This window comes from Acomys minous, assembly GCF_964271855.1.
Source record: "Acomys minous genome assembly, chromosome: 2".
In the NCBI taxonomy this organism is placed as follows: domain Eukaryota; kingdom Metazoa; phylum Chordata; class Mammalia; order Rodentia; family Muridae; genus Acomys; species Acomys minous.
Window position 1 is genome coordinate 4,041,720 of NC_140484.1, and position 18,310 is coordinate 4,060,029.

The 18,310-nt window shown below is 48.6% G+C and overlaps 1 protein-coding gene across 6 annotated transcripts in view; it reads left to right on the forward strand.

The window, feature by feature from the left end:
• Nucleotides 1-18,310, forward strand: part of ABLIM1 (actin binding LIM protein 1) — a 275,685-nt gene that overhangs the window by 214,756 nt on the left and 42,619 nt on the right. For all 6 annotated transcript variants that reach the window (XM_084762924.1, XM_084762923.1, XM_084762926.1 and 3 more), the window contains exons 7-8: nucleotides 5,347-5,434; nucleotides 9,175-9,233. In XM_084762924.1, coding sequence (XP_084619050.1) covers nucleotides 5,347-5,434; nucleotides 9,175-9,233 — 147 coding nt within the window. The remainder of the gene's footprint in view (nucleotides 1-5,346; nucleotides 5,435-9,174; nucleotides 9,234-18,310) is intronic.

Consider the following 18,310-nt stretch of genomic DNA (forward strand, 5'->3'; position numbering starts at 1 on the left):
TGCAGTCTAAGAGGAGGAGGAGGAGGAGGGAGAGCTGGCGACCTGGGGTCTAAATTATGGCCGGGGCAGGGCTCCCAAACTGTGGTTCTCTCTCCCTGCTGCCTGAAGCCTGCTCAGTTGCCCCAGGGTTACGCTGGACCACAGAACCAGTCCCTTCTGGCTAGAGGACACTGTGGCACATCTGGCAAAACTGTTCCCACCTGTAGTAATGTCCCTAGTAACAGGGGATCTTACAGGGTTTTACATCTGAGTGGGAGGTGAAATTGTGCTGTTGTCAGAAGGTGTCGGGGGCGTGGGAAGACACGGAGTCACAGAACTGAGGCCCTGTGATTCCCAAGCTACTCCGTGTCCATACGGAACTGAAAACTTCTTTCTTCTCTTCCAAACAGCTGTGTGTCTAATAAAAACCGTTATCTTACACTAAATCTTATAACAGAAAGCATTTCCTCCGAGTTCTAGCTTATGTATTAGCAATTGACCAAATGATGCAATAACCACCGATGTGTGATTGGCCAGCACTGTTAAGGGCCACTGGTTTGTTCAGTTTTATTCGGTCTTCTGTGTTTAACATTTTGGATGTGTAAGAAGGCACTTTGAAAATTCAGCTAAGTAATCAAACTGTGTTTCTTGTGGCATCTAATGCTAGCTTGAATTTCTAAAATTCTTTTAAGGTTTTTGTTGTTTGTTTGTTTTGAGGCAGGGTCTCACTCTGAAGCCTTGGTTAGCCTAAAACTTGCTATGTAGACCAGGCTGGTTCCTGACTCACAGAGATCCACCTGCCTCTGCCTCCCAAGTGCTGTTTTAAAGTGTATTTTAGCTGGGTGATAGTGCATGCCTTTAATCCCAGCACTTGGGAGGCAGAAGCAGGCGGATCTCTGTGGGTTCAAGGCCAGCCTGGTCTACAAAGCGAGTCCAGGGCAGTCAGGGCTACACAGAGAAACCCTGTCTCAAAAAACCAAAAAAAAAAAAAAAAAAAAAAAATGTGTTTTAAGGAGCTAAATGGCTGGCTTGAGGTTGAAAGGATTTGTTAGTCTTGTTAGTTTTTTATGGTCTCACTCTGTATTCCAGGTGGCTTTGTGGCAATCTTCTTGCCTTAGACTCCAAAGTTCTTGGATTACAGGTGTGAGCCATCATGCCTGGCAGATTTTCTGGGTTTTTCTTTTGTTCGAGGTTTTTTTTTTTTTTTTTTTTTTTTTTTTTTTTTTTTTTGTGGAGAATAAATAGGATTGCCAGGACTCTAGCATGTGATGGCCTGTCTAGTCTATCAGGCTTGGGCAGAGCTAGAGTCGCAAGTTGGGTGCCTGAGGCAGGTACCAGGCAAACCACCACGCAGGCTGCCACCTGCCACCACAGACCCCCCCCACACACATGCTTTATACAAGCAAGCACTCTCTGTAATAAGCCCTGCCTACTCTCTGTTTGGTATTTCTTGCTCATTATAGGAAAAACTTTCCCTTCTAAAAACTGTCTTCAATTTAAATGATGTGGGTTCAGTGACATCTGAGTTTCAGTTGTTTGCAAATGACCCTGCATGTGTGTTCAGCTCTGATAACTTTCCTGGTCCTGTTCTCAGGGCTTGCCTGGGAACCATTGTGGGTGTCTATATAAAGAGAAAGGAAACGGGTTGGTACCTCGCCCACTCGGACAGGGGCCTTCAGGCCTGCATTGTTTCAGAAACAGAGAACCTCTCCAGCACTCAAAGCTGCTATTTGGTTCTGATAGTCGACATGGCATGGATTTGTTGATGTGTTTGGAACATTGAGGTGGGGGTGGGACAGGGGGAAGTCTGCTCCTCTCGGCATGATGGGCTGCTGATGCTGATCTACAGAATACAGCCCAGCCTCACCTTCATCCTCGACACACCTTCATCCATCTCTGCGGCAGTTCATACAGTGCACCCACCGTCTCTCCTCTTTGGTCACCAACAATGTACAGAATTTCTACCTACTTCATCACGTTGGTTTTCTTTTCATCCTTACCAGTTTGATGGGGGGGGGGGTGTGAAAACCGTGTTTTCCTGATTATTACTGCTAGGCTTTGAATTAAGTTACTAACTAACTAACCGACCAACTTCTAGCTAACTAACTAACGAACTAACTAAACTTACTTACTTGCCCTCCGCCTCTCCCTCTCTTCTTCTTCTTCTTCTTCTTCTTCTTCTTCTTCTTCTTCTTCTTCTTCTCCTTCTTCTTTTTCTTCTTCTTCTTCCTCACTCTCCTCCTCTGCCCCCAACCCTGGTATGTTGTTTTTGTGAATCATCCACATTTTCTTTGGAAACTGCTCTTTGCCCGGGTTGGAATGTGTGTCTCAGAACTGGCTGGCACTCCTCACACATGCTGATAACCCTTTGCAAGAAACATGTGACAAATATTTGGTATTATTTCTCTTTTAACTTTCTGTCTAGAGAGCTGTAGTTTGTATACAGATGAGCAGTGTTTCTCATTAAATGTTTTTATTTTTTTGCCTTTCTACCCTGTTTATTTTTTAAAAAATTTATGTGCCCTAGTAATTCTATAATTTTATTTCCACTTGGGGCTTTGTAAGCTCATAAAACTTATTTGTCAGTTGGTTACGTAAAGAATTGAGATTTATGTTTCTCAAAATGGGCGACCAATTGTTCTCACCATTTGTCTATAAACCTATTTCAATTCATTTGGAGTTTCACTTTGATTAGCAAGGAAATTCTCTTACAGTTGTGCACACAGCTGCTTCCAGTCACCTGTGCCACTGACCGAGTTTCCTGCCCTGTGCTCTTGTTAGTGAACCTTAATTATCTTAGTCTTTTTAAATCAAGAAAGAAAAAAATCCTCTTTCTTTGCTGGTATCTTTTTGAAAATATGTTTGAGGGTTGGAGAGATTGCTTAGCAGTTAAGAGCACTGAGTGCTCTTCCAGAGGACCCGGGTTCAAACCCCAGCACCCTCATGGCAGCTCAGAACTGTCTGCAAGTCCAAAATCTGACATCCTCACTCTGGTATAAATGCCGGCAAAATATCAATGCACAAAAAATAAAAGTTAAAAAAGGAAGAAGCTATGTGGTTTTGTGTTTGTTTCATTGAAGGTATATAAGCACTCCCTCAAGGACAATAAAGGAAAGGCTTGTAGAGCATTTTGATTGGGACTTTATTGCATTAACAGGTTGATTGTAGGTAAATCAGAATTTTGACAATATTTAGCAAAATTTGGAGTTACCTCTATTAAGGTCTTAAGTTATACACATCTTGCTTTGCATGGTTTACTTGTTACTGTTACAAACGGGGATCCATTTTCCATGGCATTTCCATGAATAGGAAATAATGATGTGTGTGTGTGTGTGTGTGTGTGTCTAGTGACTTGACAAAATTCTTTTATTGGCGACTTTTTTACACTTGCTTGTTGTTACTGCATGTTGCCTCACCCCTGGGCCTCGTTAGAAGGCTTCCATCATTGATGCTAGCTCAGGCAAACCAGCCCCACCCACCCATAGTTCATTGAGGGCTGTGCATTTTGCCACAGATGGCAGCAGAGTCCTGCCAAGGACTCCTTAGTGTTACACTTCCGTGAGGACCTGGCGATTGTCCAAACCCACTTGAGCCTTGGAGCTGATGCCAGGCAAAGCCAGCCTTGCTTAGAAACTGAGTGAAGGTGTTTCCCTTCCTTCTGCTCCCCCCTGACTTGTCTGTGACAAGGGCAAAACTGGCTTAGATCTTACTTCTTCCAACCCTGTCCCACCCTCCCTGCCCCCAAAGAAACCAGATAGGAGATTTTTCTGGCAGATACTGTTGAAATATATCATATCACGGCTTCTGTTTTAAATACCTGTATCATTTCTTTCTGGCTGAGCCCTCTTGGGTGGTCTTCCACCACCTCGCACTGCGGCTGCAGAGGGGTCTGCAGCTCCTGCAGGAGGAAGTGAGGCAGGAGTCAGACCAAGCCTCCAAGTTCCTGTTGAGGTTTCACACAGGGTCAGGAACAGGAAACAGCTGCCTCTCTCTTTATCTGCCCTGCCACGGCTCACCGCTAGTTCAAAAGAAATGCTTTCACAACTGACTGATAAGTGATATGATCTCAGAGCACATTTGATCGTTCTGGGGTGAAGGTAGACTCTTTTTTTAAGCCACGAAGGAAGGATCCTGTTTGGTCAGGCTTGCTTTTGGACCCTGACACTAATGTGACCCGACACGGGTCTAGAGAACTGTCCCTGTGTCCAGTGACACTTTGCCTTGGGTAGCCGACACCTGCTATGATGTCTTCTGTCATATTTGGGCATGACCTCAGTCAAACGCCTTCTGTGGGAACTTTCAAATAAGACCTTGTCAAAACATGAGCATTACCATCGTAAAAGGGAATTTGAGTCTTACAACAAAAGCAGTAAATGATGTCCTTTTAAAGGATTTTTCTGTCCCTGGTTCAAGCTGGATACAGCTGATTGTATGCTAAATTTTATGTGTGTTTCTATAGGTGTATGTTTATATGAGTGTGTGCACGTGCATGTGTGTGCACCTCGAGGCTAGAGGTCATCCTCGGGTCCCATCTACTTGGCTTTTTGAGATAACTTTTGTCACTTGGCCTTGAACTCGACCAGCAGGCTAGGCTGGCCTGAGCCCCAGGGATCTGTGAGTTCCCGTCTGCCTGGTGCCTCCCTGGCCTCCTTACCCAGGGCTTGGTCTCAGTTCTTGTATGGCAGGTAGATTTCTTTTTCTTTCTTTCTTTTTTTTTTTTTTTTTGGTTTGTTTTTGTTTTTGTTTTTTGAGACTTGTTTTTTGTAGCCTTGGCTGTCTTAGACACACTTTGTAGACCAGGCTGGCTTCGGACTCACAGCGATCCGCCTGCCTCTGCCTCTGCCTCTGCCTCTGCCTCCCGAGTGCTGGGATTAAAGGTGTGCGCCACCACTCCCGGCTGACAGGTAGATTTTCTAACTGGGCATTCTCCCTAGCCCAGTGCCACTTCTTTCTAGTGCCTTAATATTGCTGGCTTTAGTCTCTATCATAAACTCCTGTGTTAGTCATGAGGTGGAGCTGTGGGAAGACACAGTGGACTTCTCTCTGGTTCAGGCTCATGCTCTGTCTGGTTAAGGATGACCAGCCAACCCTTCAGGAGAGCCTAGATCAATAGGAATTAGGAGCCAGAAGCCCCAAGAGACAATGCTGCCGTCATTCTGGGACGGAACTGCCCTGAGAGCCTCTTTCAGGCCCAGTGAGGTCGGCTTTACTATGAAAGACTGACAAGATGGGGAGTTTGGCCAACCTGATGGACTACTTTCCCTTCCTCAGATTCTTCTCTTTTCTCCTGAGCCCTCAAATCCAGGAAAGGGTGCAGGAGCCACTTAACAGAGTGAACTTGATGTCTTCCGGTTTTCTCTCTCGCAGGCAGGTGACAAACATTATCACCCCAACTGCGCACGATGCAGCAGATGCAACCAGATGTTCACAGAAGGCGAAGAAATGTATCTGCAAGGTAAGACGGCTGGGGGAGGGGTGGGGAGCGAAGTGGGTCCGTCTCCCCCACCCCCTGGAGCGGAGTGGGTCTGCCCCCACACCCTGGGGAGCAGAGTAGGTCTGCCCCCACACGAGTGGAGTGGGTTTGCCCCCTCCCCCCGGGAGCAGAGTGGGTCCGTCTCCCCCACCCCCCGGAGCGGAGTGGGTCTGCCCTCCCACCCTGGGGAGCAGAGTGCGTCTGCCCCCCTGAGAAAGACGGTCTGGCTGGGTTTGCTGGGTTGTGTTCTAGCATAGTGAGGGAGGGGTTTTATTAGCTGGGTGGTTTAAATCCTGCAGGAGTGTGCCAGGAGTTACCTCATCAGTTAGCGTTAATCAGCCAAGCAATTGGCACACTCCGTGAGCCTCAGAGCCTGTGTGCTGCCTCTTGGGAAGCCTGGCTTCTGATCCTGTGAACTGAGGGACCACAGAAGGGCAGCAGTCACTCCCCCAACTCTTCCCAGGGGTGTGTTGGAGGGGGACGACGACAAAAGATCTAAAGGAGGAAGTATTTTAGAAGTTCCCAGAGGTGTTGCTTTTGTGCCTGGTACTCTGCCTTTTCTCCTTCTACTGCCCATTGAGGCGGCCTGTCAAAGGCCAAGCCTGCTGGAGTCTGGGTTTTGGATGATGCTCTCTCAACCATTGTTCTACCCACTGAGAGGACACAGGTCATACTGGGTTGGAGAATGAAAGGGACAAACCTACAGTCCCTGCAGGAGAGAGGGCTTTGTGGAGGCAGGAAGGCTTCATTCCCAAGGACCCAAAACGTCTTTATGTAATTAAACATTCTTGTGAGAGCCAGATGCACTGGCACACACCTGTAATCCCAGCACTCAGGAGGCAGAAGCAGGCGAGTCTCTGTGAGTTCGAGGCCAGCCTGGTCTACAAAGGGAGTCCAGGACAGCCAAGGCTACACAGAGAAACCCTGTCTCGAAAAACCAAAAAACAAAACAACACAGAACAAAAACGAAGAACAAAACACTTTTGAGAAATGTCTCCGGAGTAAAACTGGGATGGGCTCTGTTCCCTCCTAAAATTCCAAAGCCTCTGGGAGAAGCCGTAAGCACAGAGTCTCCTCCAGTCGGACAGCACCGTGATTGGAAGCATCCTGCTATTTTTAGCTGGAAGAGTCATTAATTAGACAAAGATTCATCAGTACAATTAGCCCAAGCTGTAAGAGCAATTGCTTGTTGGGCTTGGTAATTACGGGGTCCTGGATGCCTTGATGTGTCATTTCTTCATCCCTCTTTACACATAACACTATGTGTGATGCTAATGAATAGTCTGCTTTGCTTTCTCAGTTCTGTTTTTGTGCAACAAAGAAATGCCTGGAGACATTTCTTGTCTAGAGAATGTCAAATGGTAAAACACAGGCTTGGATACTCTCTCCTTTGAAAATGCTCAAGAGTCCAGACACTGCCAGGCCAGTGCCTCCTCAGGGTTAGCCTGATTGCTCTGAAATGTTGTGGTGAAACACACCACTGAGCATTTGAAGGGCCACGGGATGGGAAGTGACAGGTGCCATCTCTGCAGTCTCTGGGGGCTTCGCGGGAACGTTTTCCCATGGCTAGTCAAACATCTGCAGTAGCAAAGGGCAATGTCACTTTGCGTTATTTTTCAGAGAGTTGATTAGGGGGCTGGAGAGATGGCTCAGAGGTTAAGTGTACTGACTGCGCCTCCCGGAGGTCCTGAGTTCAATTCCCAGCAACCACGTGGTGGCTCACAACCATCTATAATGTGATCTCATGCCCTCTTCTGGCCTGCAGGTGTACATGCAGGCAGAGCATTGTATGCATAATACATAAATAAAAATAAATAGATAAATAACTATTTTTTTAAAAAGGAAAGAAAGTTGATTAGTTCTCTGTGCATCTCCAGGCCTGGACTTAGGTGTTAGTCCCCCAATGACATGCTCCCATGTACACGGCAGCCTGTGTCTGCTAGGAGGGGAGGAACACAGGTGGAAGTGTGGCTCTGGATGTCTCTACTGGGTCAGATGCTAAACGTAAAGGGTGTTCAGGCTGTGCACAAATTTATCAGCCCTGCAAATGAGCTGCATTCGGACCCTAGGGTGGTTCTAAGCTTCCCCTGGCTCCCAGCTGCCTGCCTTCTTGGCGTGTACACCCCTGAGATTCAGCTGCATTCGGACCCTAGGGTGGTTCTAAGCTTCCCCTGGCTCCCAGCTGCCTGCCTTCTTGGCGTGTACACCCCTGAGCATCAGCTGCATTCGGACCCTAGGGTGGTTCTAAGCTTCCCCTGGCTCCCAGCTGCCTGCCTTCTTGGCCTGTACACCCCTGAGAATCAGCTTCGTTGTCCTCAGCATCTGATAACTCTCTGGGGTCACATTCCTAGTGTGCTTGACCTTTGGAGAACAATGCTGACTCTGTGTGCAGACTCTGTGTTCTGTCTGGTGTCTCCGGCTTAGTAGAACCTTCCAGAGAATGTTTCTCCCAGCCTGGGCCTGACTCTTGGATTCTCCACATTAAGAGATTTCCTGTGCTTTGTAGTCAGAGTTAAAGCAATGTTAGTACTGACGGGACCTGCATCATGTCCGGCTGTTTTTTGTTTGACCCCACCTCTATTATTCCCTCCCCCCCCCTTCTCCTGTTGGTTCTTCTCCTCCTCCTCCTCCTCTTCCTCCTCCTGTGATGAGAAGTAGAAATGATTATTCAATAGAGATTGAAGTATAATTCTGGTGTGGAATGTGTTTCCTTGTCTTTGATAGTATTTTGGCTCAGCAGTAAAGAGCATTCCTGGGTTAACTTGGTGACTTCCGGTACACACAGGTCACTGCTTGGGAGACAGGGTTGAAGAGATGTGGCATCCACACAAGGACTGGTGTCTCTCCTGAGACTCTGAGGTGGTCCAGTCACTTATCTCTGGACCACTTATATCTGTTCACTATCTTGAGTCTTTCCAAGTGAGCTGTGTTCTTCAGACCCCGCCCCCATGACAGAAAAAAAAAATCAATATGAGACACAGAATTTGCATATCCCCCTTTCCCCTAGTCAAGCATGTATGTAACACCTATTACATGCATAGCCACACACAACCGTACACTGGTGCTGGAGTTTGAAGATAAGGACTTTAAGATTTGTAATTCTTGATCCCTGTTTCACCCATGAAAGTTCTTCCCAGTCTGGAAAGGGAGATTTTTGGAAGCAGGCACAGGAAATGCGACTTAAATAGTTAACGTAACTAGTGTAAGTCAAAGGGCTTTTTTTGGTTTTGTTTTAGTTAATTAAAAAGTTAAAAGATTTATAAACTTAACGGCTTTGCCGGTTGATTTGATTTCTCATCTAAGTGTGGGCAGCTGTAGAAATAGATGAATGAAACATTCGGTAGGTTTTATGCCTGGATAAGTCCATCTAATCTGACTTTACTTCTCTTGATTGAGTGGCTTGGGACTAGTGCCGAGCACTCAGGGGTTACTTTTATAGAACAATGATACGTTTAAAAAAGAAAAACAAAATAACCCTGTTAAAAGCGAAGCATTGCTTAGGTCAGACTGCTCTCAGGCCCAGTTCCGTGGCCCTGCATTGTGCCTGTGTAGAGCAAGCTCAGAATCCACCCAGAGAGTAGAGCGACTTCAGGGTCATAGGTCACATGGGTTGGGCCGTAGGCTGGGGGAGAGGGGTCTGAGCCACTCTGGAAAGTCTGCTTAGCAGGACCATGCCCTCTTTTCATGTCTCTTACTTTCATCGCTTCCTTCTGTCTTTCTAGGTTCTACCGTGTGGCATCCCGACTGTAAGCAGTCCACCAAGGCGGAGGAGAAGCTGCGGGTAAGGAAGCTGTCGGGGCCAGCACGCTCGTGGCCATCGGCTGTGTTGCCGCTAGTTCCTGGGCTCTTGGGAAACAGCAGTTTTCACAGGATTTTCTTTTCCTTATAGAAAACCTGAGGTCAGAGGCCACTTGACTCGCTAAGATTGTTCCTTCCCACTGTAAATGTAATTGTTTTCAGTGCTCAGGTTGGACTCTGTCACTTAGCCTTCCAGTCAGCGTCTTAGGGAAGTGTCCAAAAGCTGTGTACCTGGGGGAAAATGATTCATCAAGCAGCCGTGGTAACCCTCTGGGCTCAGACCATCATGCACCATTTACCTCAGACTCTGTATAGACTGCTCAGCTCTGCTGCAGTTTGTTGACTTCGGAGACCAGGTTCAACAGAGCAGCCTCTAGCTCCGAAAGGCACCAGTCAGTTAGGTGCAAAGCCTTAGGGCGAGGATAACGCTGACATCCACTGTATGGCTGGTCTTTCCCCAGAGGGCTTTGCTTTTATTTTGTTGCTAGGGGCAAGCTTTGAGTAGAGGGAAGAGAAAGCCTGTTTCTCGGATAACTGAAGACAAGGCGACAGCAGAGGGACTTGGCTGTCGGTGAAGTCTTTGAGGGCAATGAAGAGGGTGCCAACGAGGCCAGGCTGAACGGCACGTGCATTCTTCTGTGGAGTTTGCAGATCTTCTTCCTAAGATGATTAAACAACAAAACAGATTCGTGAACATGTTTCAGTGGAACTCTCCAGAGAAGCTTATGAAAAAACTAGTGAAACAGTTCAAAAACAGTTCGCTCATTCTGCCAAGAGGAGCTTTCCTCCTTTGCTTTGTTTCCGTAGTAAGCTTTTCCAGAAAATCCCAGAGCGCCACTCTTGCACGATGCCCTCCGTGGGTGGTAGTGTGGCCGCAGCTGTCTTCCTGGTGCACAGTAGGAAGGGGCAGGCCTCTCCTGAGAGGAGCGCTTCCAGCTCAGAATTGGGGTACAGGCCGATGCTGTTGGGGCTTAGGGGGGGACTGTGTTTTCAACAGAGCGATGGATCTCATGCTCTTTAAGGGTGTGTTCACGCACACGACTTGAGCCAAGAGTTACCACATGTCAGATCAGAACAGTTTCCATAGCAAAATGAAAATGTTTGAAGACTCTGAGCAACCCCCGGGGTGAGCTATGTTCTTGGTATTTAAGAACTCGTGGGGCGTTTGTAGCAACAGTCTTAGGATCCCCCTGGAGCCTTCTTGTCCTTGTACTATAAGCAAAGCAGTGTCAAAATAATTGGGAAGGATTCAGTGAAGGGGTCCTAATGCAGATACATATATAGTAGATAAATACAAATATATAGTAGATAAATATAGTAGGTGAATATGGCAGTTAATGTGCTTTTAATATGGGCCCCAAGTTGACCCCTGAAGCGGCCCATGTGTGAGTCAGTCACTGTTTACTCTTTGCTTTTCCTTCGCGGTTTTTATGTGTTTTTCACAGTATTTCTGAGTAAGGCTATTTTGTTATTTACTCTTCTTCCTTTCTCTCATGTCTCATGACAGCATCCAAACACTCTGCGTTCTTCATCCGATTTCTCTTATCCCAAAAGCCTGGTTCGTCGCACAGGACGGTCCCCAGCTCTACAGGTTGGCGCTGTGTGGGGCCGAAGGCTTAGAGCCGCTGTCCTAGGCCCAGGCTTCTGTTTCTTCCCCTCCGTCTCCCTGCCCACTCCCACCCTAGGCCGCCTGTCTAACTCTCCCCGCTCTTGTAGAAGGCAGCAGCTTTCCTCACCCACGAGTGTGCCTCACACCCCACCTGGCAGTTATTTTCCCTCTGATGTTTGCCTTCGGAGTAACGGCTGCACCGATGCTTCGGTTAAAGTTAGCACATGGGGGGCTGCTGTTTCGTCTTAGATTCCTGCATTTGTCCACTGAACACATGTTTACCATGCACTCAGTATAGTGCTGGGCCAGAAGCCATACACCCAGCTTTCTAGGGATGGGAAAGACAGATAAATGGTCATAAGATGGACCCAAAATGCATCACAGGCCATAGGTCATACAGAGCCTATTCTTAGGATGTCGGACGAGGGCAGAGTTCTCAGGAGGGCAGTTCTTAGAACATAGAAGCAGCCTGAAACTTGAGCACAGATAAGATTTAAACATGGCTATGGGGAGAGATGGGCAGCTAACCGGGCACCTGGAAGCTGGGAGCCAAAGGCAGATGTGCCCAGGAAAGAGTAGGGGGGCGCAGGCCTCACCCTGTAGAATTTCCTAAGCATTCCCATGAGAGTTGATCTCATAAGATCTTACTGGGGTGTGAGTACCGACATGGCCTCACCCACCTAGGTAACTTCCCCCGTCTCCGCCTTGGTGAGAGAGGAACGGGTTTCACCCACGTTGCTGTCAGCCTACTAGCCATGTTCTTTCCACTACACCTCAAGTGGGCACTGCTAGAGAAACCCCAGCTGCCAGAGAGCGTTAGCTGCCGCCTGTGACCCTCCTCGAAGTGAAGAAGAATGTGACATGCCCTAAGGTCCCCTTCAGGGCCAGGGGGAGACATTCACTGGGAACCTTGGTCTCTGAAACCACAGGCAACTTTTCGGAATCGTCTTGCGTGGGCCCAGCCCTAACACGTTCTGCCTTTGTCTTCTGTGCCTCCTCCCTGATCCTTCCAGACCCTCACTGAGGAATGCCAGCGCTGGGACTTGCGTTTTTGCTAATGCCATCATGTTCTTTCTTTAAATGACTTGATAGAAGTAGAGAAGGTGACAGCGGAGGGGCCCTTCAGAGCTCAGTGGCCTAGGTTCTGTGTGATGTTGGGGGGCTGACAGCCCAAAGCTTGCCGAGGCTGAGAACTGCCAAGCTCTGACTCCAGGCCTCAGGCCCTGCCCCAGAGGTGACTGCCTAGTCACCAGCTTGCTTAGCGTGGGGTCTTCACCCCTCGGTCCTGGTGCAAAGCTCCAAGAGACAGCAGAAGGAGAGTTTCCTGAAGCCGCAGAGCAGCTGAAGGTCGTCCGCACTGTGACTGGCCTGTGGACAGCAAGGTCGTCCACTTGGCAGCTTCCTTTTCAATCATAATGAATTCTTTTTTTGTTGTTGTTTTTTGTTTTTTGTTTGTTTTTTGTGACACAGTTTCTCTGTGTAGCCTTGGCTGTCCTGGACTCGCTTTGTAGACCAGGCTAGCCTTGAACTCACCAAGTGCTGGGATTAAAGGCATGCGCCACCATGCCTGGCTTCATAATGAATTCTTAACGAGGACTGTCCAACTCCTCCTACTAAAGCTTCTGCCAACTGATGCATTTTCCCCAAGTCTAAGAAAAATGCTATTTCAAAGTGGATTTTTATTTGTTTCTAATTGGGGGCGCGGCACTCTGGCACCTTCAGTTTGAGAAATCTGGAGCAGAGAGATGAGGTGGGGGTCTGTTTGCAATAGCCCCTCCTTTCCCAGCCTCTTTCACAAGGGACACGTCTGACTCCCTTTATCCAGGGTAACAAAACCAATGAAGTCAACATTAGCTCTGCTCAAAACGCTGTAAACAGCAGAGGAAGCTGCTTTCCCTCCTCTGGTGGTGACAAGTGGTGAGGACTGCTCAGTCTGCGGGAAGCCTCGGAGCACTGCCCAAGCACTATAGCCGCTTTGATCTTTGAGCAGCCTTGTGAGCGCCACCAAATGAAGCTGAAGGGCCTCAGGCAGTGCGTGCAGCCACCCCCCACCCCCCCACCCCCTCCCCCCACCCCATCTCCCATCCCCATCCCCTCAGGACTCTATGCCCAGAAATAAAAAACCCTGGTTGCATTACAGGGACAGTCACCTTCTAAAATGAAAGTCATTTTTAAAAATTTACATTTAGAGGTCACTCCTTCTGTCCCTCTGACCTACAGGTACGAATTAAAAAATGAAACCCACACTTAAAGAAAACGCGTTCTGATTTACGTTTACTTGGAGGAGTTAGCCCCACGGGGACAACAGAGCAGTTTGGATGTGGGCAGAAGTGTTGAGCATCACTGATTCGTGACAGGCGGAGCACATGGCATTCTCATGGCCAAGTGTATAATAGCCTTGTGTAGGTCACCTGCTTTCATTTTTTTTTTTTAAGGCATTCCTGTTACTGTTTATTGAAAGCAAAGGCATGAATTGACCAACCTACCAAGTGGGCCAGAGGCGGTTTCCTTCCTGAAACCCAGTCACCTGTTGTACAGTGTGCAAATCTATGGCATACCAAACATTCCCCATGTGCGTTTCCCCAAAGAGGTGATGATTCAAGGCTTTGTGTGTGTCTAGAGTAAGGAAGCCATGTGGCTGGCATCTCATGTGGTTGCCATGCCAGCAGTGCCCACTCACTGCCTTGCTATGGTGTTTGCTCTGTTCTGGGACTATGGCCTCTTTGGTCACACAGTCCCTTGACCTTAGGCAAGGCTGACGGCATTCCTGAATGGTCTCTGGTTGGGAAGTGCGAGTGTTTAGAGGCTCTCCTTTCATCTTCCCCAAAGGAGTCCACTTCACCTTTTACTTATATTTAGTGTGTACGTATCCTAAAGGATTCCTTCTTCTGCAGCTGCTGTCACCACCTTGTCTGGTGAACTTCAATAACACCCACAGGCAGGTACTGTCCACACCAGCAGCGCTTAGTATAACATGGCCTCCTTCTATTAATAGCCTCCCCTCCCCGTCCCTGCCCCAGGTGGTGTCCCTAAGATCTATGATCTGGTCACTCACAGTCTGTAGTTCCTCTTGCCTTCTTAGAGCATGGCTTTAGATGCAGGCAGCCTTTGCATCCTGCCACTGCCGGGGGTGGGGGGCGGGGGTGGGGGTGGGGGCAGCAAAGGGTTTCCCAGCTGACAAGGGTGGGGGTGGGGATGGGGGTGAGGGTGAGGGTGGGGTAAGGGTGGGGGCAGCAAAGGATTTCCCAGCTGACAAGGGTGGGGGTGGGGATGAGGGTGAGGGTGAGGGTGGGGTAAGGGTGGGGGCAGCAAAGGGTTTCCCAGCTGACAAGGGTAGGGGTGGGGATGGGGGTGAGGGTGAGGGTGGGGGCAGCAAAGGGTTTCCCAGCTGACAAGGGTAGGGGTGGGGATGGGGGTGAGGGTGGGGTAAGGGTGGGGGCAGCAAAGGGTTTCCCAGCTGACAAGGGTGGGGGTGGGGATGAGGGTGAGGGTGGGGTAAGGGTGGGGGGTAGGGATGGGGAGCACAGGGCTTCCAGCTCTCCCCTATGGAAAGTAAGTGGCAATGCCATTTTTCCACTCACACATGCAGAGATCTGGTAGGTGTTTTATGGTCAGTATTTAGAGTGTGTCTTGAACTGGGTGTAAACATCCAGAGGTTTCTTACTTAGTTGGCTTCTGCTTCTGTAGAAGGGTAGAGCAGACAAAGAAATCAACCCACAGGCGGCTTTTAAGAGGCTTATTGGGAACAAAAACACAAAGCAGACTGTCTCTTCCAGCCACCGTGGTTCCATGGCACTTTGGTCTCTGTGTCATTGAAGTGAACTTTTGGTGTCCCTGGTAGGTCTCTCTTCATTTAAAAAACAAAATAGCAACACCTTTTGGAAATCAAAGTGCCTGTGGGAAAGCAGCTGAGGAGTAAAAGCCGAGCAAATGACCCTGAAAGGCTGGGTGAGGACAGGCCCTGCAGCTCGGGTCCCAGAGAAGGAAGGCTCCTTCTTCCTGTTGTCAGAGTTAAGGTTAAAGACTTGCCTAATCTTCTTGGAAAAACATTTAAAGAGACCACAGCCTTATATGGTCCTTTATCTACCTTGTGCACGCCTTCCTGCCCCCACCCCACCTAAGATGGCATCAGAAGAATAAGCTTTGTGTTCCTGAGTCTGCTTTCAGGTTGTTGGTTTTGTTTTGTGTGGAGAAAGGAAAGTAAGTGGTATTTGCTCTTAGCGCTGCTGGCCTTGCTGTCTCCTTCCTGAGTAAAAGATAAGTGGGCGCTGTGGGTGACATTTGAAGTCACCCCCATGAATATTATATATGTATAACATAGACAAAAAGAGTGATTTTTTTTTCTATTTAAACTCTTGGAAGGCATACTAGAAACAAAGGCGGCTGACCGATAAGTCCTCGCCCAGGGCCACTGGGTACCTGAATGAAGTGAGTAGCTAGGTTAAATGATTGCACACGAGGATAAAGGTGTGAGTCACCTGCATGGTTTTGTTGCTGTCCAGCGAGGGACACTGGAGGACAATGATAAAAAGGGGGCAGCCAAGGGCTGCACTCGGGATGTGAGGGCTCCAAGGCTGGCGTGAATTTTTCTTTGGGTGGTTTTGTGATGCATACTGGAGAACCCGGCCTACCAGGAGGTACCTTAGCCGCAGTGGCAAGTCTTGTATCCATTACATAGCTGGGAAAATAGAAGGTTTTGTTTTGTCTTGTTTTGCATTAGTAAGTGTTGATTTGTAAAAACCTGAGATGTTTCTAACTGAGTGTAACTGTGGGGAGCGAGACAGGGCACAAGCCTGTGATACCAGCTATTCAGGAAGCTGAGGCAGGAGGATTGAAAGAAGAAGTATCTGCTCAGGACGCCAAGACCAAGTTCTCAGCACAAAGGAGATTTATTTGCCCAGGAGGGACAGAGGGCAGGGATAGAGACAAAGACAGGAAATAGAAGACAAAGGAGAAGTGGAGGGGACAAAGGACTGACTGCCTGTGGAGAGAGAGAGGGGAGACAGAAGTGACCCCTAGGCAAATGGAGGTTTATAAAGGCACAAGGAGAAACCCAGTATGAGGAGGAGGTGTTTAACTTAATTGGCCTGTTAATTAGGTGAGCCAAAGGGAGCTTTTGGTTGCTGGACTTCAGTACTTTGATAGCTGGAGCTTCAGGAGGAGGAAGTGGCCAAATAAGGGAATAGACCCTGAGGGCAAGCTAAAAACCACGTAACCTAATGGTTTCTATAGCAAGGCAGAGGGAATGGCAGAGGAGGGAAAGGCCTGCCAGAGCCGCGTTCGTGAGCTGGCCAGAGTCCTGCAAGGGTTACATGTTCAAGTCCAGGATCGTCAACTTAGGCTCCTTCTCAAAATATAAGATAGAAGAGGCCTTGGTGGCAGGGTGCTTGCCTAGCATGTTACTCCAATCCCAGGACCAAGAATTAAGATAAAATAAATAAAATAACAAAATAAAATAGGATCCTAACTTTTAGCATCAAAACTCTAAAGATATTTGTTCAGCTTTTAAAAAACAAGTTCATTTTCTTAAAGGAACATTCTCTAATCCCCGTGGGTTGAACAAGTCCTCCTGGAAAGCCATGAGGACCCGTGGCAAAAACCCGCCTTGTTAAGCCTTGAGCAGAGTCCAAGGAGTAGCAAACCCAGAACCACGTGGTGGACAGGGCAGGATGGTTGGTACAAGGCTGGCACAAGGATGGTGCAAGAATGGTGCAAGGGTGGTGTAAAGATGGTGCAAGGATAGTGCAAGGATGGTGCAAGACTGGTGCCAGGACAGTGCCAGGACAGTGCCAGGACAGTGCAAGGATGGGGCAAGGATGGTGCTGTCAGTCATGGGAAGGAATGGGCGTTAAATGCTGGGGATGAACCGCAGGCAAAAGTCACTGTGTGCAAAGGAATTGGAGTCACTGCACGTGATCCTCAAGGAAGAGAGGGACACTGGCAGGAGTGCGCCCATAGGTGTGACAAGTCACATGACAAGCTGCGACACATACGGACCTAAGTTCTGTAGCTGCAGCCGACTGTAGATCACCTGATCCCTGCATCTCACATGTGAAAAGAATACTCTCAGGATGTGCAGAACACGGCTGACACCACAGAACATGGATGACATCACAGGACATGGTTGACACCACAGAACACACTGACACCACAGAACACGGCTGACACCACAGAACATGCTAACACCACAGAACACACTGACACCACAGAACACACTGACACCACAGAACATGGCTGACATCACAGAACACGGCTAACACCACAGAAAACACTGACACCACAGAACACGCTGACACTATAGAACACGGCTGACACCACAGAACACGGCTGACACCACAGAACATGGCTGACACCACAGAACACAGCTGACATCACAGGACACGGCTGACATCATAGGACACGGCTGACACCGCCTGTCAGGAATGGAGAGCAGGTGGAATGTCTGGGAAATGCGTCTGAGAGCTGGAGCAGGGACTGACCCTCTCACAGCCCTGCAGAGTCCATTGCTGGGAGTTCTTCCTCTTCAGGAGGAAGTTGAAGCCCAGAGTTTAAAAGAAAGAAAGGAAAAAGAAAAGCTCGTGTCACTAGGATTTAGAGACTTGATGCCAAAAGCAGACTTGAGCCTTTATATGTCACAGACAGCTGTGTTTTTGTCCCGATGTGGCCAGGAAGGCAAAGGGGGGATTTTCATGGAAATGGACAAGCAAGGATGACACAGCTCGCCTCCCACAGGAGAGTGGACATGGATTCCACAGCAAGGTGGGCAGGCAGAGCAGAGCAGACTTACTCAGCGGCAAATGATGAATTCAATAGAAGAGTTTACGAATGCCAGCTTGTCGGGAATACTCCAAAATGGCAGAAGTCTAAAGGCTCAGGTGTCAAAGAATTCTGTCTTGGAGGCCTGGCAGGCTTGATTTGACTTTAGAAATGTTAGTTATCAAAACAGGTATGGGTGAGAGAACTCTGCCAAACATCTCTAACCAGAGGTCAGAGGTCACTTAGAACCAGGCATCTGATGGAGGTTGACAAAAGTCCAGAGTGTTGAATAACCCCTCAAGCCTTCAGCCCAATGATATTCATGGTGCAGACAACACGAGTTGGGGCCTTCGGAGAGCCTGGGCCACTCGTGGGGGCTGCAGCGTCTGTGGGGGGGGGTGTAGCAACTGAAGTGGCCAGTCCAGCCAGGAGGCCACCTTGCCCTGGTTTGCAGGGTGCAGGGTTACAGGCCTGTGGCCCTGGGCCAGCTCAGACCCTTCTTCCTGAAGTAAGAGAGCTTAAGGGCTCTTCTTCCCACTGTGAGCTTGGGTTGGTCCTCAGCGGCGTGTCCAGGCTGTACTGAGAATGTGTCCCCGAGCCACCCTTGGAACAATGTCGGAGACACCCCAGAGCTCCAGTGTGCTGCGTGTCCCAGATGCTTGTTAATGAGCACAGGCTGTTGTCACAGCAACTGA